The sequence below is a fragment of the Leuresthes tenuis genome, unplaced genomic scaffold (genome assembly GCF_036924035.1).
Source record: "Leuresthes tenuis unplaced genomic scaffold, fLeuTen1.0.hap1 SCAF_15, whole genome shotgun sequence".
In the NCBI taxonomy this organism is placed as follows: domain Eukaryota; kingdom Metazoa; phylum Chordata; class Actinopteri; order Atheriniformes; family Atherinopsidae; genus Leuresthes; species Leuresthes tenuis.
Window position 1 is genome coordinate 2,651,994 of NW_027325369.1, and position 27,898 is coordinate 2,679,891.

The following is a 27,898-nucleotide window of genomic DNA, read 5'->3' on the forward strand; positions in this document are numbered from 1 at the left end:
TTAAGTGGGGCATGAAACCTGCAGAGGAGCAGAGAGCGACAGCAGAGGACAGGATGTGGTCACAGAGCAGCCTGCAGCTCGTTCTCTGTGCTGAGAAACAACGGAGGTGAAACCTTCCACTTCACCACAACCTCCGGCTCTCTGAATGCACCTGCATGTGTGCACCAGCACCCCCCCCCCCCCCCCCCCCACACACACACACACACACACACACACACACTGCACATCTCTGAGCAAACAGTTGGAAAAACTTCCGTTTCTGTGTCAACCGAAGCTAAAAATCGAACATGTGTCTGAGTTATATGACAAACAGCAGCTGTTCACTGAGATCTGGGGCAGGAATTTGTTGCTAAATGTTTCATGCTGATGCAGAGAACAAACATGAAATGAATTCTGTTGCAGTTTAAACACAGCTGCCCGTATTAACGCCATCCATCCGCCAACCGTCACAACTCAGCTTTATTTATACGGCACTTTTTCAAATACAAGTAAAACCCAACGTCCTTCACTGAGCAAAGACAACAACCAAAAACAAAGAAAGCACAGGCACTGAACATAACAAAATGTAAAAATCAGAAGGTCAGCAGCACTTTTAAAGGCTTCAAAAAGAAAAACACTGGGGTTTCATTGTATTTTCCTCCTTCATGTTGAAAACAACAAAAAGCACAAACTATAACAACTATATGTGAAGCAAAGCCCAGCAGTTAACCTGATTACTGCCTCTGTAGTGACCCACAATATCTTAGTTCTATTTTCAAGCACTCAGTGCGACTCACATTGAGGAAAACTCTTGTTCTTGTTCCATAAGTTTCTTTGAAAAACATGTTTGTCCTTAAATCGATGCTGTCATATAAGCAGGGACCAGCATGTGCAGAGCAAACACAGAAACACGCTGTGTCTGACATGTGAGCCGATGAAATCTTCTCCGGCAAAGCTTGATCTTTTTGAAATCCTGTTTTTATGTCAAAAAAATGATAGGAAAACACATGCAAATCCAAACACTATCAAATATTGGGTCCTGATAAAAGATCAGCATAAATAAATTGTGAACATGATTATTCTGTCTCTATATATGAGCCACATTACAAAATGTAAACCAAAGTGGAAATCAGCACTCTCAGACATGGAAATCAAGCTGATACACTTGAAATTTTCCTGAGAAAAAGAAACAGTGGGATCCTTCAATAAACACAAATGTCTTTATACCGAGTCACACTGAAATGCAAAGTTTTAGTTATGTGTAATCATCATTAGAACAGATGTATGTGGTACTTCGTAGGATCAGGCAGAACATTTTCTGATGATCGAGGCTTTAAAGGTAATAAGTAGAATGGACTGTAACTTAACCATCTGAAAGTTTGAACATCAACGTACTGATTTTCTTATCGCTGACTGCTACAAAGAAGTTGCCTGTCACATCTGTAATATAGATTATCAGTGGTTGTTCACTAAAGCATCTTCACAAAATGATGGTTTCAGTGGACTGAAAACGTTAAAATAGCGAGTCAGCATAATCTGCAGTAATGACAGCAGAGCAGTGAGGGAAACTGAAATAGCAGGCTGGAAGATTTTCTATGAATAGCAGTCTTTGTCTGAGCAGATGGTGTTTGCTGGTGTGGACTGAACAGCAGATATGTTGTCTGTGCCTGTGTTCTGTGTTAAATTATGACGCTGCAGCCGCTGACAAATTGTTCCACTCAAATGTTCCATTTAATCAGCAGAGTGAGACGCTTGTCATGTTGAACGACCCCCTGTGGTGCAAAGTGAACATCACATCATGTGATTCATGCTCAGTATTTCCAACAAACAGGCTGCATTGTTGATCATGATGACAAAAGCAGAATCAGCAGGAAAAGTTTACTGGATTTACCCCCAAAATGTAGTTCTTTCTAATATGAGCTGAAACCTTCAATACTTCTGTTTCAATGACATTAGCGGATGCAGGAATATACCTCATGAATTGTCTTTCAAATCAACACATTTAAGATGGAAAGCCAAACAAACAGAATAAGTAAGTTCTGCCAAGGAAGTCAGCTTAAAACTGTGGAATGAATGTTCATAAAGGAGTTAAAAATGTACTGATGTCCTCTGACGCCTGACATTAAAGCGCCAGCAAAGGTCAGTCCTGGCATGCTGGTACTTCAGTGGTCAGTGTTAGTCAGTCTTTGCTTGTGTAAAGGATGAAACCTTCAGGAAAATAAAAGTGTTGCAGCGTTTGTCACAGTTATAGTAAAAACACAGTTAGCACCAACTTTTTTCCACTCACAATCTCCATACTTACCTCAGGATGTTGTTTTCTGCTGTAGTGCACATCAACATCCTCATATTCACCTCTGTGCATGATGACCGGGATAAAATCCACCTCCTGCTTTGTCACTTCGTGCCCAGCAGCTGGCCAGATGTCAGGGTGCCATCTGCTAGATAAACCTGCAACACATCAGTCAGAGCTGCAAACCTCACAATCAGCATCTTTGAATAAAAGGAGATACAAAAGAATTTCTGCAATTTAGTTCAATTCAATTTAATTTATATAGCACCAAATCACAACAATGTCATCTCAAGGCACTTCAAAGATACAGTCCAGTGCAAGCCAATTCCATTCATTGTAACACTTTAATGCTGTATGACTCAATCAAATTAAATTCATTACATTCCAAGTTAGCCCAATTCATAGAGCCAGTTTAAGAAAATGTTGTATAGCTAAGGATCAGATCCCATTGAAACGGTGAATATTTGGCTCTGTGGCAGTTCAAATATTGAGTTTGATCATGATTAATCCTTTACATAACACTCTCATTGTCATGATATCAATACATTGTGCTCTAATAAAGATCAGCTGCATTTTTCCTGTAAACTTCACAAGTCTTTACTTAGTGAAGTGTTTGATAATATTTTTCTCCAGCAGGTGGAGACAAACCTCAACAAACAAACCTCAGATTCAAGATAGTACTTCCTGTTTAATGTCAGTTAAAAATTACATGACTAAGATGAAAGGTCACTCAGTCATCATTGTAGAAGGGATGCCTTCTCGTGCACTGTTGGAACACACAGGACCTGAACTGAGAGCGAGCTGCAGACTCTCAAATCTCAACTTCTGTAACATGAAATTTATTTTCTGCATATTTTGTGTCTTTCATCTTCCTGGAAATAATGGTGAGAAAGGAAACAATATTCAGCAGGAAGATGATGCCAAGGTAAAATTTTCTGCAAATAAAATCCTATCTGCTTCTCCACAGGCGCCTCTGACACCAAAGATGTCGACCAAACTCCTCTTTTCATCATTAAGAAAACCGGAGAATCTGTGGACAGTGAGATTAAATGTTCACACAACATACCAAGTTATCAAGTCATTCTGTGGTACAAACAAGAAGAACACAGAGCTCTGAAACTCCTGGGACATCTAAATTTCGAATCCGTAAATCCTGAAAAAGATGTGGAAGGAAAAATCGACTTTGATGGAGATGGTCGCAAACAATCAAGCCTCACCATCTCTGATCTTAAGCTGAACGACAGTGCTGTGTATTTCTGTGCAGCCAGTCGACACAGTGCTGCAGATTCCCCAAAAGTCAATGCAAAAACCCCTTTCATTTGTTCCACTCACAGACGTTTAAGCTGCTGAACACCTGCAGGGAGCCACTGACTCAACAAAGACTCTCAACCAAGATTTTATCAACGATTTGATGTACTTTGATGCTTGTAAATATATTTAAAACAATAATGAAAAAGATGGTTGAAGGTTACATTTTTTTATTTAATCTACCCACATTTTCTTCAAAGGTGATCTTAAAGTGATGAATCCTTCGAATTATAGATACCAGGAAATTGTGTAAAATGCTTTTTCCATGTCCCTCTCATTATATGAAGAGTTATTCTTCAAATGATGTCTTTATGCTCACAAATACAGAAAAATGAAGAAATGTTCACTTTTCTCAGGCTGAAACATACGAGTATGTTTAAGAAGCACTTAATGTGACTTGCAGTGAATTTCCCACTGAAGCAATTCAAAATCAAACCTGATCACAGATTATTCTCAGTAACTGATACACAATGACAAGTCATTTGTGTTAAAATATGTATAAAATTTCACAAAATCCATCATATCTAAACTTTTTATCTTCCTTTATCAGGAAATGACATACTCTGTGGGGAACCTCTACTAAAACCGAAGCTGTGCTTTAAAAGCTATTTAAAAGCCACTCCCCTTTCAGCTTTTAATATCTGTGTAACTCAGTTAGAATGTGCCAGCTTCTGTATAACAGGAAATGGATATAATCATCGTTAAACAAAATCTTCTGCCATTACTAGTCTCTTTAATGTGGACATCAGGTAAATTACAAAATTAATTTACAGAATTTACTGATGCATCAATAATATCTTTCGTAAGCTTTGCTCTTACATTTACAGGTTTTGCTGATGGGAGTGATGTCACCCAGCCCTCCACTGTGTGGAAAAACAGGGGTGAAAATGCAACAATAGAATGCAGCCACACCAAAGGCAATTTTTACTTCCAGATGTACTGGTACAGACAGCTGCCAGGAGAAGCCATGAAACTGATCGTCTTCACAACAACAGGAATGAGTGAGCATGACTTTGGGGATTTTGGCAAAGACAAGTTCTCAGCCACCAAGCCTGATGCTCACACTGGGACATTCACAGTGAAGAACCTGGTGCCAGAAGACAGAGGCTTGTATTTCTGTGCTGTCAGTGAGCACAGTGATGCAGGCATGCATGGAAGCTAAACAGAAACCCCACTGCAATACTCACAAACCTAACCTAAGAATCTCATGTACTCTAGGGGGACCTCAAGTACCAATAATAGTAGCATTACTCTTAAAGTCACAATGTGCTAAGAGGATCAGTGATGTCACATGACATTTTGACACACCCACGTCAAACTGCTCTTACCTCAGGAATAGAAATGGGAATTGTTAAGAATTTAGCAATTCTGATTCCATTATCGATATCGCTTATCGATTCGGTTCCTTATCAGTTCTCTTATCAGTTCTCATACAGTAATATATAGAACAAATGGCTTTGGTTGCAGAAACACTTTTTTTTAAGTATGCACCAGCATTTTATCTATTTTTTCCTCTGTCATTTTACTTTTCCCTGCCTGTATGAAAGGTGTAGCTACAGGTATGTGTGATCCTGCCTCTGAGCCTGCCTCACTCTTGCAGTCCTTGTCAACTAAATGTTAATATCAGTTGGAAATTATTCATACAGTATGTCGTTAACATTATTACAATCAACAGGACCTGGAAGTTTTGCGTTACAGGACTTTCAAGTTTTGAATGCAGGCAAGAGTGACATCTCTCCTCCTAAAGCTAAAACTGTTCTGCTCAGACTCATGGGGGACGTGCTTCTTTCCTGCCGTTTCCATAGCAGTAGCGGCACCAGGGAAATTTATATTAGAATTTTTTTTTCAGCGTGAGAAATACAATGTGCGGCACGACAAAAGACCCAAAAGCGTGACTGTCATGCTTTTATTTTATGTAAAGCACTTAGAATTGTTTTGTACATGAAATGTGCTATACAAATAAATTTGACTTGACTTGGCTTGAAGGACTCAGCCTGAACAGCAGTGCAGTTTACTTCTGTGCTGCTCGTTACCACAGTGGAACATATCACTGCTCCTCAGTACAAAAACCTCTCCGTCACACATATTATATCCTTATAATTTTACAACTTCCTCTCACGCCAAACATGGCAAGATCAAGAATTTTATCCTCAAAGAAGCATCGAGCCCCTCTCCCTCCTCAGCCTACTCCACCGACAAAAGCCCCCCCAACTCGGCCCCCACCATCAGTGCACAAAGCTTACAGTAGGGCAGTGGTTCCCAAACTGGGGGGCACAGAGCCATTGCGGGCTCTGCTAGCATGACATGGACAAGTTTCTGTTGGGCCTCACAAGCAAAGCAGTGGATGACGCATTGCCAAATGTGCTTCCAAAGCAGTTTCATTCCATGGCAAAGTTAAGAAGACATGATGACACATATCTTGGCTTTGGCTTCACCTGTACAACGGTGGGTAATGAGGGAGAGAAAACATCCAGAGCACAAAGAAAAGCCAGTTGAGTTTTTCAGACAAAGACTCAGCAGTCATTTTTACTAAAAGTGCATCTATGCCGGCGAATGCTCAACTCGTCTCATATAAAGTTGCCTACCGAGTGGCAGAGTGTAAAAATTATTTTATAAATTTTTTTCAGAAATACGGGATTAAAAAGTATTTAGAAATGTCATGTGCAGTATAAAGGAAGCCTAAATAAAACTACTGCAGCTCATTCACTCCAGTAAGAACGTCCATCTTACTCAAAGTTGTCGTTCACGTTGTCAAAATTTGAGAAATATCCTGCCATGTTGCACAAAACTAGCAGTAGCAAAGTCCGTGTGAAGTTAGCCGACTGTCACAGAGCACGGAGTAAATAAACTGTGCTCCAGGGGGGCGTGTGGATGAAGTGGTGCTCCTAATGGTTCTCTGCATGGTTTCCCCACAGAGACTGCAGGATGTCTTCTGACCTGACAACAAATATTCAGCCTTCAAAGACAGCATTGGGACTGTCACTGTGAGAAACCTTCAGCCTCACAACAGTGGTGTGTGTTTCTGTGCCATCAGCAAACACAGTGATGAGAGGAGTGTGAGCAGCTGAACAAAGACCAGTTGCCAATTCATCAGGATGCACTTAGGAATCTGTTTCACTTTTATGTCTTTCCAGTAGATGGTGCTGGAGCTCCAGGAATACTTTTTCAGTTAACTATCAGGTTTAAAAAGGGGGCGTTTATAAGAAGTGTGCAGTGACAAGTTAAAGCCAGTCTTGTTTGTGTGTCCACTAAGACAGACGTTTATCATGCTGACACTTTCTCTTTTACTTTGGCTCATCGGTAATCACTCTTCTTGATAAAAAAAATCTCCCTTTTTCAATACCTTCAGCAGATTTACAGGAATTCATTTTGTTTCTTTCTGGGTGTTTGTCTGGGAGTTGAAGTCAACCAAAGACCTCCAGCTGCTTTAAGACTGTCTACAGACTAATGTTCTGGTTCCAGAAATCCCCTGGAGACCAAGCTCTGCAGCGCATTGGTCTTGAGTACCACAGCACCACAGAACTTGAGAAGTCTTTTGAAAAACATTTTAATATCACTGGAGATATGAGTGGGGAGATGGCAAAGAACGTCTCTCTGTTCATTGTGGACCTGAAGGTTGAACACACTGCAGGGTACTACTGCGCAGCTGGCTGTGCACATCACCTGCAAACCATCACTCCCTCATACAAAAACTCACAGTCAGCTTATTTTCTGAATCAGGGGGTTTAAATTAGAACTTGAACAAGCTCCTCCCAGCTCATGATTTAATGTCAGCAGCTGCCACTGAGGTGACTTCACTTGTTTTTAGGCAGATCAGTAAAGCATCAGTCCAGTGTTGGGACAGTCAACATGATTCGTTTGCTCTTTCTCTGCTGCTTGTCTGGTAATAATTTATCTGAAATCATCATCTTCTGTGGATGTTGAAGTAACTTTTTATCATATATCATGGTTTAAAAGTTTTCTATTGTCTTTCTTTGTTCAGGTGTTAGTCTGGGTCTCGAGGTCCGTCAGTCTCCCTCTGATCTCATCAGAAATCCTGGTGACAAAATGCAGATTTTCTGCAGCCACAATAAAACTGACTACAAAGTGATGCTCTGGTACCAGCAGTTAGCTGGAGACACAGCAATGAAACTCATTGGATATTTGCACTTCAAAGCTGTCACAATGGAAGACAAATATAAAGATGGTTTCAATCTCGATGGAGATTTGGGTGGAGATGCAGCAAAGAATGGATCTCTGCACATCCGAGATGCAGGAGTGAATTACAGTGCAGTTTACTACTGTGCAGCACGAGAAGCACAATGACAGAAATCCCCTCTGAACTTTACAAAAACTGCACACAATGTTTTTTTCTGCAGGGGTTTTCTTTAAAGGGGCTCCCAAAGCAGCTGCTATGTGGTTGCCTTGTAGTTTGACGCATTCATAGTACACTGTACACTTTAACTATGTGTCTCACTTTAATATGATTTATACATCCAGGAAGGCAGTTTATATTAGCAAGAATATGTGAAGCCACTCCCTCCTCATCAGTTACATTGATGGTGTTTCTTCATTCTCTTCATTCCTCTTTAAACCTCACTCATCTCTTTGCAGTCATGATTTTGACGGGAACTGTGAAGAGGTAGGACCCAGATGCAGTTCTTCGAATTCAAAAAAGGTTTATTTCCAAAAAACAGGGAGCAAAAGGCAAGAACAGAAAGCGCGACAGAGCCGGATTCAAAAATACTTAAAGGTTGACAAAAACCAAGACTATGAAAAACAAAACAAGACTTTGATTAACTGTGACTATGAATAAATAACTATGAACAGGACTATGAGGCATGAAACCAGCCTTATCTTCGGTGACTGAGGCATGAACGGTTGGTGAGGATTCTGCAATGGGTGAAAGGAAACCAGGAGACTAAATACTGTGGAGGGAGTGATCAGTGAATGCGGTGCAGCTGTAAACAATGAAGCAGGTGTTGTGAGTGAAACTAGGTGGCAGGGGAGAAACATGACCAGAACGTAACCTGAAAACAAGACTATTAAAACATAAACTGTGACATGAACATAAACTGTGACAGATGTGAGCCTTTTCACAAATATAGATGCTGAGACTTTTCTGACTGTTTCAACATCTTGAAGCAAAACTTGAAACATAGTTTTTTTAAAGGCTTTTAATCTGTGTTGTTAAAGGAGAAAATGTTCTGCCTTCTCATTTTTTGTTGCATACCAGGTAATCATTTAAGAAAGTATTCATTCTTTATCATGTGGATGTTTTTCTGATGCATTATCCTGATCTGAAGTTCTCTTTTGCTCTTGCTCCAGGTGTTAGTCTGGGTCTTGAGGTCTGTCACTTTTACAGGATTATCTTATTTCTTTTTTGTCATTTCCTCACAGGTACCGATTGTTTAAAGGGGAACTCTGGTAGAGCTCTAGACCTTATTTCTGGCATTAAATACGTTCATCTACTCACCGAGAGCAGATTGGTGAAAGTCGGCGTCCTTCGGAAGATATTTAGATTCCTCGAGATCCATATAATGGAGTGAACGGGGCTTAGACGGTGCAGCCTCTAAATAAGGCATTATCTGTCTTTATTTCACCAATACTTTAAGACGAATGACTGAATGAATGTGTAATATAGCTCTGTTAGCTTATTGCAGCTATATTTGTGAATTAAGATGTCTTCTACACCAACGGTGAGTCATTCACAAACTTAACTTCATGGTGAAGAAAACTGGTGAATGTGCATACAGTGAAACCATTCAAACAAAACAGACAAAACCTCAGAAGTTCTGTGACAAACCCAAAATAATATATCTATATCTGTAGTATATCAAATAATATATCTGCCTCTGTGTTTAAACCACCATCAGCTCCGTCAACATGTCCAAAGACACTGACGAACACCTGTACCGAGCACACAAACCCGCCTCCGTTTAACTTTTGAATATTTGTTAAAGACAGAAAAATGTTAATACCAATATTTCAAAGTGTTACAAGTGTGAATGTCAATATCAGAACGGATCACATGGTGGAATTTCTCCATCAGCTGATTCATGCTTCACACACAGTCTAATCTTCCTGTTTTTTACAGATGTGTTCACTTCAGTTAAGCTCATCCCACATAACAAATGTTTCCTCCTGTTGGTTCACAGGATCAGAGACCGTCACACCTTAAAGTGACACACCTACCTGCATTTCTTCATATCTGTGTGACGACACAGTGAGATATTGTAACTGAGACCCTGAGTTTTAGAACATGACCACTATCAGACATTGGCTCCTCAGCTTGTTGGTGTTTGTACACTGGATACAAGGTAAAGTACTGGTATATCAGCAGATTGTATTCAGCAGTTTGAAGATGAAAATATTTCTGAAACTGTCAACTATTAAGATGTTCATTTCTGGTAACTTTCACTGTTGTACTCACAGGTCATGTTGATGGAAGTGATGTCTACCAGACTCCCAAACTGTGGGAGAAGCAGGGTGAAAATGCAACAATACACTGTAACCACACAAAGGGTGGAAGCTATTTCCAGATGTACTGGTACAGACAGCTGCCTGGAGAAACTATGAAACTAATTGTGTTCTCAACTACAGTCAAACATGACTTTGGAGAATTCAGCCAAGACAAATTCTCAGCCACCAAGACTGAAGCTGAGAGAGGAACATTCACAGTAAAGAATCTGCAGCCAGCAGATACAGGCTGGTATTTCTGTGCTGTGAGTGAACACAGTGATCCAAACACATGTGAACGCTGAACAAAAACCTCTGCACACTGTTCCCATCTGTATTTATCTGCTCTACTGTAGGGGGACCTCAAGTACAACCACACAATGTCTCACAGTCATGTGACACTCCCATATGCAAGTCTTCATATCCGTGCTGTGATGTCAGAGCTCCCATCACGCACACTGACAGTGACTGTGGTCTCAAAGTTCAGTCTTCTCACAACACAATAATGATCACAGCTGCTCTGATCAAACTCTCTGCAGCTCTGCTCTGTATTGGAGGTACTTTATGGACATGATGATGCTGAGGACTGAAAGGAGAAGAAGTTCTCTTCTCTTTTAATTCATAACCATAATTCCATGTTGTTCTCTTTAATTTGCATTTACAGGAGCTGTTGGAGCTTCTGTAACACAATGTGACTTTTGACTCCTGCAGGTCTAACTGACGGGAGGGATGTGACCCAGACTCTTCTGCTGTGGAAGAACGAGGGTCAGTCTGCCACGATGAACTGCAGCCACACAAAGGATGCTTCTTACTTCCAGATGTACTGGTACCAACAGCTGCCAGGGGAGGGAATGAGGCAGATAGTTTTCACCTCTACATCTCCTCCACATAAATATGAAAGCGGCTTCAGTGAGGACAAATTTCCAGCAGAGAAGAAGGATGCTCAGACTGGATCTCTGACAGTAAAGAAGCTGCAGCCTCAAGACAGCGGAGTGTATTTCTGTGCTGTGAGTCAACACAGTGATGCAGGTGACTTAAAGAGCTGCACAAAAACCCAGCTGCTGGTGTCACAGTGAACCAAAGACATCACTGTGTTTCAGTTCCTGAAGGGGGGGGCACACGACATGTAGAGTATATTTTCAACATTTATACTTTGATATATTTCAAACACGATGTATTTTTAACACAGAGCTCAGTCTCTCATTAAACTCTACAGATCAAATATGTCATTTTTCTCCTTCTTTTCATCACTGCCATTTCTGACTGCCCTCATATAGATTTACCTTTTCTGTACTGTTTACTGGAATTGACAATTGTATGGAAATAAGAGTAGAAATATCTCGTTGAACTGCTCAGAGTAGTGATCCCCACCTGGAAGACAAAGGTCCAAGCACCAAATCCAAAGTTCTCTTCACAGCTGTTTCTTGCTTTGTGACAGCAATTAAAAATATGTTAGAGACAAGTGGCTTTTTATGCCTCCTCAGTGGAACAGTGATATGTCTGCTGAACAGATCAAAAGAACATTTTTCTGCTCTGTGTTACTGATGGTGTAACACAGATTTGAAAACTAATCTTTTTTTAAAAAAAAAAGAAGCTATAAACCACCTAAAACAGTTTGTTTGATGCTTTGGCTCCATGTTGGAGTTATGGATCCCATCAGACCTCCTGCTTGCTGGTGGAGGGGTCAGTCTGTTCAGGTGGACTGCAAACACATGATAATAGTGGCAGTAACTTTAAGATGTGCCCGTATCAACAGTGACCAGGTACTCGCTGAGTTCCTGTATTCATGTTTATTGCCAACACCCGAATGATGAAATGGAGAAAATTCTCTTACAAAATGTTTAATTTTCTGTCATGATAAATTAATGAATAGGAGGACAGAAAGCATGCAAAACATCAAGTTTAAAGAGTCAAATAAACATGTTCTGCATGTCAAACACATTTCCTGAAAAGAGCATTCTAAATGTTTTAATGTTAAAACAATCATCCAGTAACTTTAATTCACCACATAAACACACAGAAGAAGAGACACCTGCATCTAACCACAGTTAATGGCAGCAAATAAAGAAAGATCTCATCATTAAAGCCTCCTCTTCCTGTGTTAACCCACACAGCAGGATACTGTACAGATCCACTGATCAAATGTGACGCCCATGTGTTGATACCTCCTCCTGCTTTACATCCAGGCAGCTCTGTTCAGTTTGCACTTCTCATTATCATTCAGTTTTTCTCTGCTCTGGGATCATGATCAGGCTCCTCATACATTTAGCAGCTCTGCCGTTCTGTTTAACAGGTAACATTCAATCAAATCATAAGGAATCATCCCAAGTAAAATCTATTCTCAGCTCTAAATCTTTTTGCTCTCTTTTTCATCCTGCAGATCTCTCAAAAAACAGCGTTCAACAGACTCCCACTGCTGTGATCAGAGGACATGGACAAGAGATCCAGATAAACTGCAGCCATTCAAACACCAATTTCAATATGATCCAGTGGTACAAACAGTCTCCTGAGAAAACTGATATGGCTCTGATTGGTTACGCTCGCTTCTCTTCTCTAGCTGTTGAAGATTTATTCAAAAACTCCTATAATGTGACCGGTGATGGCCGCAGTCTGTCTTCTCTTGTTATTCCAAAGCTGAGACAGTCTGTGGACAGCGCAGTATATTTCTGTGCTGCCAGTGATGCACAGTGCTGCATGAAACCTCCAGCTACAACAAAAACCTCCTCTGCTGCAGGCAGTAACAATCATTCACCTGCTGATAACAACATGAGCAACAAGTAAACCACGATTGAACGAGTGATCAGAGAGCTGGAGTCTTATTTAATCCAGCAGGGGGCAGTGTTCCCCAACACATCCTGTAGTGTTGGATTTCTTTTTGACTCAGTGTCAGGAAACCCAATGAGACACAAAATGTTTTAAAGTTCATCATGAAAAATTTCGTGGGCTTTAAAAACATGCAGAAATGAGTTTAATTGGAAGTGAAGGAATAACAAACAGTAGATATGATGGTCTTCTCTCTGTCCAACTAAAATTTAGTCTGTGAAAGTTTTTTATTTGGTTCATTTATGATCAGCAGTTACTTTCAAAAGGTTTCATTAACATGACTTTTACATCTTATCTTCATTCTTCCAGAAAATTGATTGAATATCTGTGATTATTTGCTCAGTAGAAGTATGGGCTCTGGATACCTGCGTGTCAGATGTTGTGAGTTGAGAGCTTAGTGCATGTGTGAATAATGGTCCCCAGGACTCAACAGAAAGCTCACCATGGAGGGACAGACAGCTTTATGCTGCTGGCATCAATCATGAATTTAACGTCACATGACATGAACGTTTCTCACAGAGCACAGGTCCACAAAAACAGATCTCACAGGAAACCTCTGTACTGAGGATACACATGGAAGAGACATACTTCATGTCCAACAAGGTGGGAACTTACGTTCTCTGTTACACCAATGAACTCAAGTTTATAGAGATTTGTTGTTTCATGTTTGATCTTGTGAGGTTAAATCCCCTCTTCTTTATTTGTTACCATTAATATTGTAGGTCAGTGCTCCTTCTGATGAGCTGACAGCATGTCTTTAAGCTCTTACAGTGACTCAAAGATGTGCAGTGCTACTACACATCACACAGAACAACTGTTTCACCAACCCTCATGACACTTGTTTCAGCTGACAGTTGTAATGTTGAGAAGACTAGGGGCGGGGACGGCACAGTAACACCACCCACCTTGGTTTTCTGCAAAAGCATTCATTGATACAGAAGTAGAAACAAACTGACGTGAACACAGAATGATGGTCCTCACTGTCTGCATCATGTCCTTGCATCTCATACTGGTTTCAGGTAAAGTAATGGAAAGTATTTTTAGACTTCTACAGCCAGACTTTTTGAAGAAAAGCATTTATCTTGCACAATCCTTAAAGACAGAACAGTTTCCAGTTAAATCCAGAGTTAAACCTGGCTCTCTCACTTATGAAGACTCATCATTAATATATTGTGGCCTGTTTTTCTTGTCTTTTCCACAGGTTCCTCTCTAAGTGACCAAATTACCCAGGTTCCAACCCACACCTTCAAAAATCCAGGAGAAACAGTTGAATTCAGCTGTTCACACAGTATTCAAAGCTATAATCGTATCCTCTGGTACAAACAGACAAAGAACAATCAGATGCAGCTTCTGGGACACATGACAGGAGACAGCAGACTTCCAGGGAGCGGACTGAATGTGACGCTGGATGGAAGTGCAAACAAAGACCAGACATGCACTTTAACAGTTAAAGGACTGAGTTTGAGCAGCAGTGCAGTTTACTTCTGTGCTGCTAGTTACCACAGTGCTTCATATCTCTGCTCCTCAGTACAAAAACCTCCTCATCATTGTTCAACATCTCCTACGGCTCCCAGCTCCTTGCACCTGTAGTCTGTTCTTTGATAAGGAGAAGTAGTAGCTTACAGCACAAATATGATGAGAGGTTTTGTACCTAATGTGACTCCGCCCACTCACAGAGCACACGTTCGTTTTGCTGACAAGAGGCTTTACTCAAAGGAAAGATCAGTTCAGCTGCTGAGACTCTGAGAAGATTTCTCATAGCAACAGTAAACTTATGACCAGACCAAACAACAACCAGAACAGCATGAATGCCATACTATTATTACTTATTTTCAACACTGCTCTGGTTTCAGGTAATAATATCAGAATTTTTATGACAAATAATTCAAAACAATAGTAATTTTGCTGCTGTTTTCCCTGCATTTTATCGTATTACAGGAATGACTTAATTCCCATTGAAATACATTCCGTATTGCTCTTCCTCCACAGGATCCTCTCTCAGTGATCAAGTCCACCAGACTCCATTTCATATTCTGGCAAATCCAGGAGAAGCAGCCAAATTCAGCTGCTCTCACAGTATTCCCAGCTACAACCAAATCCTCTGGTACAAGAGATCAGAAAACAGACAGCTACAGCTCCTGGGATACATGTACATGGACAACAGTAATCCTGAAGCTGGAGTGAAGGTGAAGATGGAAGGAAGTGCAAAAACAGGTCAAAACTGCACTTTAACAATTGAAGGACTGAATATGAGCAGCAGTGCAGTTTACTTCTGTGCTGCTCGCTACCACAGTGCTTCATATCACTGCTCCTCAGTACAAAATCCTCCTCATCGCCATCTTTTTATCTCTGTATCACAGCTGACATCCTCCCACAGCTGTGTTAACTCTTTCTACCAAACACTTTTTCTAATTCTACTTTCTTCTGTATTTAATCTTTTCCTCAGACAGAGAAGAGGACACAATCATACCATATACAGTTATGGACATGCAAACCTCAACATTATGATCATTTTTCTTCTATAACACACAAACTGTTGTTTGGGTTTCACGTTTCCTGCTTCAGGTAATGTCATGAATATTTTCAGTGTGCTTCTATATCGTTTTTAATCAGCAGGAGTTCATGAAGTTATTGTGTGTTCAGACAGTTTTATACAGTTCTGCTATTTCACCTGTAACTGCATTCTATCGTGTTTTTTATTCAATGGCCTGTTACTGTACACCAAATCATATTTCTGGCTTTGTTTGGCCACCAGGTTCTTCCTTCAGTGAGCAAGTCTACCGGACTCCGGCTACATCTACAGCACATCAAGAGGAACAGCCCAGATCTACTGCTCACACAGCATCCCAAACTATAACCAAATCCTTTGGTACAAGCAGTCAGAGAAACAGCTGCTCTTCCTGGGATATTTGTACTATAAAGATGGTTATCCTTATTCAGTAAACTGGACCGGATGGGAAGATGGAGGGAAGTGCAGATAAAGAGAGAGACTCAACTTGAACAGCAGAGCAGTGTACTTCTGTGCTGCAAAGTACCACATATGACTGATCCTCCTCTTCAAACAATGGCATCACTACAGCTCACAGCCCCCTCACACCTGCAACAATCATTCTAACCAATGTTGGTCCTTTGTCTTATAAAGATAAGATATTTTAACATAAGTTGTATTATGTTGAGCAAAGCAGCGTTCAAATATAAACTTCTTGTCAAAAATAAAGTTTTGTCTAATTTCATCATAATTAATAACATTTTTGCATAAATTTTGCAGCTGAGAATAGTTTTTGACTTAAATGTTGTCAAATAGTTTGAATACACGATATTTGAACTTTGTGTAATTAAATATGTTCATTAGATGCATGTGTGTGTTACAAATAGAAAAGGTGTGTTACTTATTGCTCTGGTCATATCTTTCCCTTCTTACCTTCTTGAGAGTTTTCATGAGCTCTTTTCTATGAAAACACTGATTTTATAAAACTATTTTCATGCTGGTTTAAAAAGTGTGTTGCAGGAAAGATTTCTGCTCATACTTCTTAACATCTATTGTGATGAGTTACTGTGCCAGTAGGAAAGTTTTTGCATGTGGAAGAAGCTGATTGACCTTAACAAAGCCCAAATAAGTCCAGAGCTTTTTAACAACCGAAGGTATTATTCTGGATATTTTACTATCAAGGGCCGTATCTTTACCCCAGATGTGGAACTGTTTGCTATGACTTTCCAGCCAAGCTGTCTACAGAGAGAGTTCACCTCTGTTGCTTGCCAGGACTGCATGTGACATCATCAGCTCAATTTGTTCATTGCCAAGCAAACATACAAACAATACCACAATGCATCATTCTCACTGTTTCTCACAGCATTTAGATTTCTATCACTGAGACAGAAGAACTCTTTGACTAAATGACATAAATTCAAGCAAAAACCCATCATCATCTACACTTTAAGTTCATCTCTGTGAATTCTGCCTCCGGAGGACTTTAAAGCATTAAATATTCATGGTCCTTCCTCCTCTTTATCTCGTAAGATAACAAAGCTGCTACACTCAGACCAACAGTCACAGCTAAACACAGAAGGAGGAGTGGAGTGCTGGCTGATTGGTTCAATATTCGGAAGGGGCGGAAGCACAATTACTCAACTCACCCAAAAGAGGGATTTGTTTGTCTGAGCTCTCTTCAGATTCAGAGAACATTCAGCATCGCAGTTTATGCTGTCATAGACACGGGGCATCAAATGTCCTGATGCTGAAATTATTCACTAAACTCGTTTTCTTCTGCATGACTTTTAACGTCTTGCTAGTTTCAGGTAATGTTGTTTTATTTGCTCTTCCAGAGGTTGTGTTTATAGTTATTTTGCTGAAAATTGGGCTGCAGAGAACTGTTTATTTCAATCAAAGGTCACATCATTTATCCCCCACAATATTTCATAGGTCTCTCTTTTCATTTGCAATCCTATGTCTGTCTCTGTCTCAAAGTGTTTCTATGTAGTTTCATTTCTTTAAAAAGAGATTCTTTTCAACAGGTTCTTCTCTCAGCGATGAAGTCCTCCAGACTCCAGCTGAAATGTACTGCAACCCTGGAGAAAAGGCCAATATCAGCTGAGAGATCGGATTTATCTGAGAGTAAAACCAACAAACCAAAGACACGGCAGGGCAGGTTATCAAAGTACATCCACAAACAGCACTCAGGACACACACTGATCAAGCAGAAGAGCACAAAAACAGGAACAAATAGGGAGGGAAAGAGAGCAAAAATAACTGAATGAATATTAAAACAAACAAAAAAATCCAGAACATGAAATCCAAAAGTCATGGTATTACTAACACACCGAAAAAGGGAACATTCAGCTGATAAACGCTGATTAGATCAGTCCTTCAGAACCATTAATGTTCTTTACATATCAACAACTGCCAAAAACACACCTGAAAGAAGCCGTTAAATTTAGATTATGTGCAGCTGCCATGGATAAAAACACAGATGTCTACATGTAAATTTCACTGCTTTTTTGAGCATGTGTGACAGTTTCACGTCATGTTACAATTTTCAAGGCTTGGACGTTTAGCAATTTTACAGTTTTTACACCTGAATTGAAGGAAAGTGTTTCACATTTCTGTCCAACATGACATTCCACGTGCTACATCATTAAGATGTGGTTATCAAACTCACAACAGTTGTTCTGACAACAGTTTAAAAAAATGACTGTTGTAAGATCTAAACTAACAACCCTTGAATAAATGATCAGACGAATGACGTCAGTGACTGAATGTAGTGGAATGCTTTATTTCTAACTGTGTTAGAAGGTCTGTGTTGTTGGATTCCTCTCATGAAGTGGCAGTATTTATGTACTGAGGCATGTTTTCCATGTTTAGAGAAGGAGGAAGCGCTTTGAGGCCGCCCACCTGGAAAAGTTTCCTCTTTTCCTGACAGATTAATCAGTCCCCACGAGACACCGCGGTGGATGTGAAGGTGCAGATAAAGGCCAGACCTGCACACTGAGAGCTGAAACACTCGACCCAAACAGCAGCGCAGTTTACTTCTGTGCTGCAGGTTAAATATCTCTGCTCTTCAGTACAAAAATCTCCTCATTGTTTGATCTCTGAGTGTTACAGCTTGTAGGCCTTTGTATCATGATCAGCTCATTCTAATCACCAGATTTTCTTTTCCTTTCAAAGAGGAGGAGCCTTCTGAGAATTAACACGGCATTCAACCTCACTCAGACATTCAGTGTCTTGGCAGCTTCTCCTGTGAACAGGATCATCATGAAAGTTCTCCTCATATTTCTACTCTGGTCTCTGTGGATTAAAGGTACACTGACTGTTTTATTTCATAATGAAATATATAGAAATCTGTCAAAATAATGTGAAGATGAACCTGCATCAGGTCCATGTAACAAATTATCTTCCTATCTTTTTCATTTACGACTGAGATAAATGTAGTTTTGCATTCAGCTTTAATGTCAAACTAAGTTACTTCTCAAAAACACTGATAATCTGGACATGGTGAAACATGACAAACATCTCTTCACTGTAATTTATTTACTTTTTCTCAAAATGAAAGCTCATATTTTTTGATGTTGTGCTCTCTCCACACAGTTCACTGCCAGGATGTAACACAGGACCCCACAGTCAGCTGGAGTTATGAGTCCAAATCTGCAGCTATGAACTGCAGCCACAACAAAGACATTTCTCACACCCAGATGTACTGGTACAGGCAGCGTCCAGGAGTCATCGTGTTCACAGCTTTAGGAGGGCAGCCAGACTATGGAGGGAGCTCTCAAAGCAAATATTCAGCCATCAAAGACAACGCCCAGAGCGGGGCTCTTACTGTAAAAGACCTGCAGTCTGATGACAGCGGTGTGTATTTCTGTGCTGTTGGAAATCACAGTGATGTGAAGAGTGGGAAGAGCTGAACAAAAACTGGTTGCAGACAAAACTGGGTGTGAATTAGCAGCCACATCTGCTCTTTTACATCTGTCCAGTAGAGGGCACTAAAGCTCAAGAAATGCTCAAGCTTAACTTCTTAAAATGCAGCTCTATGAAATGTGACGGCGCTGGTGGAGATTTGATACGAGGACACTGACGAAGAGTCTGAAGCAATCAGAGTTACTCTGCGGTCTGTGTTCATTCAGACAGGAAGTCAGCTTGACATCGTTATCTCTGCCAAACATCTGCATGAATGATTGACTTTTCTTTTTTGCTTTTAGGCTTATGAAGTGCATCAGTCTCCCTCTGATTTGCTCACAAAACCTGCAGGCAGATAACAGATTAGGATTATATATACTTTAGGTCATTGTTCAAACACACAGTCATTAAACTTTCAGTGTTTAAACTACTGAGCTTATGGGCATTTTGTTTGTCCATTTACATGTCATGTAAGGTCTCTGAGCAACTGAATTACTTTGACAAGTAAAAATGATGTGTATCCTCATCCTCTTTTGTGTGGCAGGTAAGAACTTTATCATAACAGTCTTCTTAAATGTAGATGCAGTTTATTTGTGTTTATAATCCGTTACAATTTAATTACATTTTCTTTATATTTCGATATATCCAGGTGTTAGTCTGGGTCTTGAGGTTCATCAGTCTCCCTCTGAGCTCATCCAAAATCCTGGTGACAAAATGCAGATTCTTTGCAGCTATGACAAAACTGACTACAGGGTGATGCTCTGGTACCAGCGACCACCTGAAGACACATCTATGAAACTCATCGGACATTTGTACTATAAAGAGCCAAAAATGGAAGACCCATATGAAAAGAATTTTAATATCTCTGGAGATCTGAGCATCAATACAGTGAAGACTGGCTTTCTTACAATCGAAGCTCCAGAACAAAAGCACAGTGCGGTTTACTACTGTGCAGCTAGCAAAGCACGCTAACAGAAATCCCCTCTGAACGTTACAAAAACTGAACTATAATTCTATCATCAGTGGTTTTCAGACACGCTCCCGAGCAGCTGCTGTTGTGGTTAGTTTGATGCACTTTCAGACTTAACTTGAATAACATTGTTTCCACCTGATTTTCCCACTTTATTCCTAATATGTATTTAATTCAACAAGCATTACTCTTTATATAACCAGGCAGCAAACCCAAAATGAAGTCAACTCCTCCTCTCCCTCTAAATCAACAATAATAGCAGACCCGTTGAGCCTTTAGAAACTGACCATATTCTCTTTTCTGGCACCAGGAGCTGCAAAGGCTGATCTTCAGCACAGCATGTCATAAATGCAGTTAAACCTCCTCAGGCAGTATTTTACATGGAGGCCATGCAGTATGAATAACCTCAATTTGTGTCGATTTTTCAGTCAGTGACACCTTCCTATCTGTTACATTGTTTGCAGAGAGGCTTAATAATACATAATATATACAATATGTGTAATAAAACTCATAAATGCACATTTTATGAGAGTTTTCTATTAATGCAGTGTCACAACGGACATAAATACAAAACATGAGCGGTTACTCAGAGAGAAAACTCCTCCCAAAAAACTCAATTTTCTGCTGCACGGTGATGGTGTTTCTACATTACTTCCTTTTCCTCTTTAAACCTCACTCATCTAAGTTGAGCCTTTTTTTTATTGTCATTTTGACATTTGACTCTCAGTGTCTTGACTAACATCAGCACACCTCTGTATATAATTTTATATGTAGTCTATATCCTGTGGAAGGGCTATATAAAGAGGATTTTAACATCTCTGGAGATTTGAGTGGGAACACAGCAAAGTCTCTCTTATAATCAAAGCTGCACAACAAGCTCACACGAAAAGCAAAATTATAAAAATCCTGTCTGAACTTTACAAAAACTGCACATCAGTGGGTTTAAATAAAATATGGAACTAGACAAAGCTGTTATCTGATCATGCTAAAACGCTGAAAATAGTGAAAATTTAGCTTGAAAAGTTAGTTGCTGTAGTTTCAAAAGGCCTGAAAGGCATTTTTTAAAGGACCTGGAGCTTGATGAAGACAGCTAGAAGGTTGATGAAGGTTGATGAAGACAGATGGCACATGTATTTTCACAGCCATAGTCAAGTTTAGCTTTTTTCTCCACAGTTTAGATTTATTGTATTCCGGCTCAGCTGCGCTTTGTTTTTTTTAAATAAATCAAGTTTTGTTTTAATTATATCTGCATCTGGGTCCTCAAACTTCCACCACAGCAAACCAACCCGTTGTGATAAGGACAAATTGTCCTACATTTTAATGCTAAAATGATTTCTGTGGCTTAAAGAGTTTGGAAACCGTGACATGGTAAAAACTTTTTCTTCTGCAGAATCTTTCTCTATTCTTCCACTCTGTCAGTTGGAGCCTTCACTCTACACATGAACATTCCATCTCATTGGAATGCATTGTAAACTCAGAAATAAAAAACCTCTATTTTAAAAACTATAAAAGCTAGAAACAGATAGAGCCATGTCCAGAGAGAGCTGAACATTTTGTACAAAAATGGTTTAATTTGCAGTATGCGGAAGTAGTTAAACAGCAAAAAACATACAGAATAATAAGTCAAGTTTATTTGTATAGCGCATTTCATGTAGAAAACTATTCAAAGTGCTTTACATGAAATAAAAGCATTGCAGCCGGGAGTGGAAGAAGCATTAAAAATGCATAAAAGAATATAAAGAGAAGTAAAATAATTCAAATTAAATCAAAATGATTAAAAACAATAAGGAAACAGGAAAACTATGCACGCATAGTGAATTCACTATGGATGCAGAACACCCTTATAATACTATGTGGGTGAATTTTCCCTGTAAGACCCACGGTTGCAAATTTAAAACATCACTTTTAACAGATTAAGATTCTTCTCCTCACATATAAAGCTCTTAATGACCGAGCTCCATCATATCTTAAAGATCTCATTGTAAGATATTTTCCTAACAGAGCACTTCGCTCCCAAACTGCAGGTTTACTTGTTGTTCCCAGAGTTTCTAAAAGTAGAATGGGAGGCAGAGCCTTCAGTTATCAGGCCCCTCTCTTGTGGAATAAGCTGCCAGTAAATGTCCGGGAAGCAGACACCCTTTCCACTTTTAAGATTAGGCTTAAAACTTTCCTTTTTGATAAAGCTTATAGTTAGGGATGGCTCAGGTAATCCTGAAACATCCCACAGTTAAGCTGCTAAAGGCTTAGACTGCTGGGGGACCTCATCTGTCACACCTTTCCTCACTTTGCTCTCTTTTTCCCCCTGTTTAATTTCTCAAATGATATTATGTACATGTGACATTATTGTGGTTATTAACTTGTGTTTCCCTGTTCCAACAGGTATCCTTTGAATGGTGTTATGGTGTTCTTCCCTCCTCTTTTCCCTCTTTTCTGTCTTCTCAAACCCCAGCTGGTTGGGGCGGATGGCCACACTTCCTGAGTCTGGTTCTGCCAGAGGTTTCTTCCTGGTTCTGGTTCTGCCAGAGGTTTCTTCCTGGTTCTGGTTCTGCCAGAGGTTTCTTCCTGGTTCTGGTTCTGCCAGAGGTTTCTTCCTGGTTCTGGTTCTGCCAGAGGTTTCTTCCTGTTAAAAGGGAGTCGTTCCTTTCCACAGTCGCCACAGGCACGCTCAGGACGGGAGATTGGACTGAAGACAAGTTTCAGTGCAATCTGTTGGTTTCCTTAGCTAGGATATTATTATTTTTTGAATTGGCTCTATATGAATTAATTGGATTATGATTACAATGAATTGAATTCTAATTGGCTTGAATTGGACTATATTACTTAAGTGCCTTGAGATGACAATTGTTGTATTCTGGCGCTATATAAATAAAATTGAATTTAATTGAATTGAATTGAATTAAGCGCTAGATGTCCTTTTCTGTTAAATTTTTTACTTAGTTTAGCTTCGACCATAATTAAACACATGAATAAATTGTATGGGATGTGTGAAACTCCAGCATCTATAGCAGCATTTGAAACTCTCTGTATCTTTATAGTTTTTTTCTTTGTTTTTTAACTTCTAAATGATCCTGAGATCTTTTTCTGTGTTGCCCAAGCAGCAGTTAGTAGCAATAGGAGATAGAAAAACAGGCCTGTTGCATTGTTCAGGGACAGGTACGAATGCAACAGGTGCGAATGGGACAGGTGCGAATGGGACAGGTGCGAATGGGACAGGTGCGAATGGGACAGGTGTGAAAGCAACAGGTGTGAATGGGACAGGTGTGAATGGGACAGGTGTGAAAGCAACAGGTGTGAATGGGACAGGTGCGAATGGGACAGGTGTGAATGGGACAGGTGCGAATGGGACAGGTGCGAATGGGACAGGTGCGAATGGGACAGGTGCGAATGGGACAGGTGCGAATGCAACAGGTGCGAATGGGACAGGTGCGAATGGGACAGGTGCGAATGGGACAGGTGTGAAAGCAACAGGTGCGAATGGGACAGGTGCGAATGGGACAGGTGCGAATGGGACAGGTGCGAATGGGACAGGTGCGAATGGGACAGGTGCGAATGGGACAGGTGCGAATGGGACAGGTGCGAATGGGACAGGTGTGAATGGGACAGGTGCGAATGGGACATGTGCGAATGGGACAGGTGCGAATGGGACAGGTGGGAATGGGACAGGTGTGAATGGGACAGGTGCGAATGGGACAGGTGCGAATGCAACAGGTGCGAATGGGACAGGTGCGAATGGGACAGGTGTGAAAGCAACAGGTGTGAATGGGACAGGTGCGAATGGGACAGGTGTGAATGGGACAGGTGCGAATGGGACAGGTGCGAATGGGACAGGTGCGAATGCAACAGGTGCGAATGGGACAGGTGCGAATGGGACAGGTGTGAAAGCAACAGGTGTGAATGGGACAGGTGCGAATGGGACAGGTGCGAATGGGACAGGTGCGAATGGGACAGGTGCGAATGGGACACAGTCACTCTGTCAGAGATGGAAAAGAAGGACAAACTCTGGAAACTCAGACGATGGCTGAATTTATTCAGGGAGAAATGCCTGCAGGTGCCTCCAGACAGTTCTGCTCCCTACTATGCCCAACATTGCAAATTTATAACATTTCCCTAAAAACTTACTAAAATGTAAAAAATCTGAAAACTCCTTAATTTCTACATCAGAGGCCTCCTAAAACAATATCTGAGAGGTCAATTTTTTTTCTATATCTGGGTCTTAGAGGGTTAATTCTTGTAACCTTTATTTAACTCGGTCATTACGCACAAATTCATGTTGACAGTGATGTTCCTGGTGGAATGTTTTCCTCCTGACATGAAACTCTGAAAGATTTCTTTGTTGTAAAGAACTTATTCACTGTGAAGTGAGATAAAGTCATGAAGCTACCTTCTGCCAGCTTCTTCCACAGTCATGTGACATCCACATAATTTCCTCTTTCCTCTGCTGGCTGTTTCATGTGCAGACGAGACTTCATCCTCATTAGAATCTCATCTGCGTCAGACGAAGACTAAAGATGATTCCATTTCTGATTTTCTGTCTCCTCACAGGTAAAATAGATAAATGTTTCTGTTTTGTTTGAATGTAAAACCAAAGCTGAGTTTTGTCTGTTGTCTTGCAGGTTTTTCTCTGCAGCTTCAGGTCCAACAGTTTCCCTCAGATGTGCTCAGAAAGCCAGATGGTAACATTGAGCTTTACTGCAAACACAGACTGAAGGACCACAGAGTGATGCTGTGGTACCTGCAAACACCTGGAGACAAGGCTCTGAAACTCATTGGATATGGATATGGACAGTTCAGCAATGACAGTGTGGAACAGTCATTCAGAAAACATTTCAAACTAACTGGAGATTTGAGAGGAGATGAGAGAAATGGTTTACTAACCATCGTAGATCCAAATCCGCTCGAACACACGGGAACATACTTTTGTGCTGCCAGGGAGGCACACTGCATCAAGCATCCATCAGTTCTGAACAAAAACCTCCTCCTATGGCCTCTTCTTATCTTGTCTCTGAATGTAGGTTAAAGAGCAACCCTCCACCACCATCACCCCACTGCAGACATGCGGCAGTCGCTACATTTTGTGGTTTTACTGCTTGTTTAACACAAATGAAAATATTTGATCATCCCTTCCAGTCCATATATGTCATATTCATGAGTATATTCCTGAGTCCATTTTTTTTTTTAAATTTTCATTTGTAGAGAAATTACAATAAAGCACAGACCCATCCATTTTCTAGACCCGCTTAATCCGTCGGTCAGGTCGCGGGGGGCCTGGAGCCTATCCCAGCGGTCATGGGTCAAGAGGCGGGGTACACCTTGGACAGGTTGCCAGTCCATCACAGGCCACACAGAGAAACAACCATGCATGCTCACACTCACTCCTAGGGACAATTTCAGAGACACCAGTAAACCTAACATGCATGTTTTTGGACGGTGGGAGGAAGCCAGAGTACCCGAGAGAACTCATGCATACACGGGGAGAACAAGCAGACTCCACATGGAAAGGCCCCAGGTGGGAGTTCAACCTGGAACCCTCTGCTGTGGGGACGATGGTGCTAACCACCACACCACCGTGCAGCCCTGAAGCTTTTTACTGATACGTAAAGATGGAAGAACTGAGGTGGACTATTTACACCTTTTTCTGTTTTACCTTTTAATTTATCCACCACGAACAATACGTTTACTGTTCTAATTTATTCAGTTTCTTTGCCTGTTTGCAGGAGTTTACCTCAGTAGGGAAAGAAGTGTTTCAGTCTCCATCTGAGCTGCTGAGGGATCCAAACACTGCAGGCAGCCCAACCTCTACACATACAATCCTATCATCACTGATACCGCTCGAGAAAGTTCACTATTGATCCTCTGAGCTGGAAAGATATTTTCAAATTCACAGTTCCTGCATGGACTGTGAGATTCTGCGTGACTTGAGTCCAGACGCTGTTCAGGCTTTATAAGGCAGAAACTAGCTGATGACAGACAGGTGGTCTGTAGCAAAAGGGGACTGTAGGATACTTATCAGAAGAACTGGCTTTGTGTTCAGTTTTTGTTTTAAAGGGAAGCAGCTCACACATGCAAAGAGAGTGTGGCTCATTTAAAAACATATGTGGGATTTATTTGAAGTACTAATGAGCGGTCTGCTTCCTCCCTGCAGTTAAAAGCTGTCAGAGTACTCTCAGTTGGGAGAATCTGGGAGAAATTCTGACCAGCGAGATAAGCTGAAAGGCTACTCGTTACCAGGTCACAAAACAAAATTTAAATAAACAACTAAAAGTCAGCTGTGTTATAATCCCAATGGTTATTTGACATATTATGGTCTATATTAATATTTCTGATACATATTAATGAACATATATCATTTTGAGGGAAGCCTTCTTTTAGGTTTATTGCACTATTCTTTAAGTGAACTTTGTGTAATCCTCTGAATCAGCCTCTGTTGTTGAAAACTGGTCATTTACAGCCTTACTTATCAATGGATACCCTGTGTGCAATTTTTTATTCAAGATTAAACAAGTATCAGGACAGCAGGGGGTTTAAAAAGCAGCCATAAGACTGAAAATTTTAAAATCTTCAGGTATATGTCATGTAATTTTCAGCCAGTCAACAAATCAAGTGAGCCACAGATTGTTTGAGCTCATGTGCACAAGCGTGAAATCTGATGGGTAGTTTTAGTAACTGTCCTGGGTCATGAGCAGGCACTCGCATTGAGAAATCCAACATTGCAGACTGATAACATTGTGCTGCTGTTCATGAATTTATTCATCTTTTCTGATGTGAATGAGCTCACAGACTTAATGGTAACAGGCATTATCTCCATGCTTGTAAGTGGATCCGTGTGTGATAAAGGATGAGAGAAAGTCAAATCTAACGTGTTTGTGTTTAATAGGAGAGACCTTGTGGAGCAGACCGTAATGACTGTTTTACCTGGGATTGCACAATTTGGTGATTATAATTAGAATATAAAGCACAGTACAGCTGAGTCAGGTTTAAACAAATTCAACCAATAGGTGGAGACACAGCCCACTGTACGCAGCTTTTATCATGAGGACGTGGTGATGTATCAAACCAACATCCCATCTTCTCACCATAAATCCTATTCACAGAGCAACTCTTTCCTACATCAGTGCCTGAGAATGCTGTGCAGAGCTTTGGTTTTCTCTTCATCTGGGTTCATCATAAGATGACAGAGCCTCTTCATAATCACTGAAACTGTCACTGACGTGAACAGTCCAAAAATGAGTGTTCACTCTTCTGATGTTTTAAAATCTGCTTTCTCCACAGGTCAGGTGAGCGCTGTGACATTTCAGCAATCTGCTCCCCAGATGGTGAAACTGAGGTCCGCATTAACTGCAGTCATGATTTAACCTGACTCTTACCTCCTTTTTCTCTTTTATATTTTTTTATCCAAATGCTTTTATGTTTATAATGTCCTTTATGTTGTTTTTTGCCTTGTTTTGAATAATTTGTGCTGAAGGATGGCTCTGCGGGAGCAGCCTCAATTTCGTTGTACCTCCACAGTACAGTGACAATAAAAGGCTATTCTATTCTATTCTATTCTATTCTATTCTATTCTATTATATTCTATTCTATTCTATTCTAACAGGAAGCAGTCAACATCCAAAGAAGAGCGTTGGAATGTCCTTCATTAAGCCTGAAGAACTATTCCTGAAATGTAATTACTGAAAATACGAGAAGGTTTTTTTAAGAGGCT

At 40.5% G+C, this 27,898-nt stretch overlaps 2 protein-coding genes across 2 annotated transcripts in view; both read left to right on the forward strand.

Moving 5' to 3' along the window:
* The first annotated feature begins 2,987 nt into the window (after positions 1 to 2,987).
* Positions 2,988 to 27,898, forward strand: part of LOC140270687 (M1-specific T cell receptor beta chain-like) — a 37,489-nt gene continuing 12,578 nt past the window's right edge. Inside the window, exons 1-5 of the mRNA XM_072365884.1 lie at positions 2,988 to 3,096; positions 3,237 to 3,308; positions 3,432 to 3,565; positions 4,260 to 4,326; positions 4,405 to 4,704. Of these exons, the coding sequence (XP_072221985.1) occupies positions 2,988 to 3,096; positions 3,237 to 3,308; positions 3,432 to 3,565; positions 4,260 to 4,326; positions 4,405 to 4,704 (682 nt within the window). The remainder of the gene's footprint in view (positions 3,097 to 3,236; positions 3,309 to 3,431; positions 3,566 to 4,259; positions 4,327 to 4,404; positions 4,705 to 27,898) is intronic.
* Positions 9,819 to 11,312, forward strand: LOC140270632 (uncharacterized). The gene is made up of 5 exons (XM_072365837.1): positions 9,819 to 9,876; positions 9,992 to 10,281; positions 10,372 to 10,382; positions 10,457 to 10,572; positions 10,727 to 11,312. The coding sequence occupies exons 1-5, from the start codon at positions 9,819 to 9,821 to the stop codon at positions 11,089 to 11,091; spliced, it is 840 nt and encodes a 279-aa protein (XP_072221938.1). The 3' UTR covers positions 11,092 to 11,312.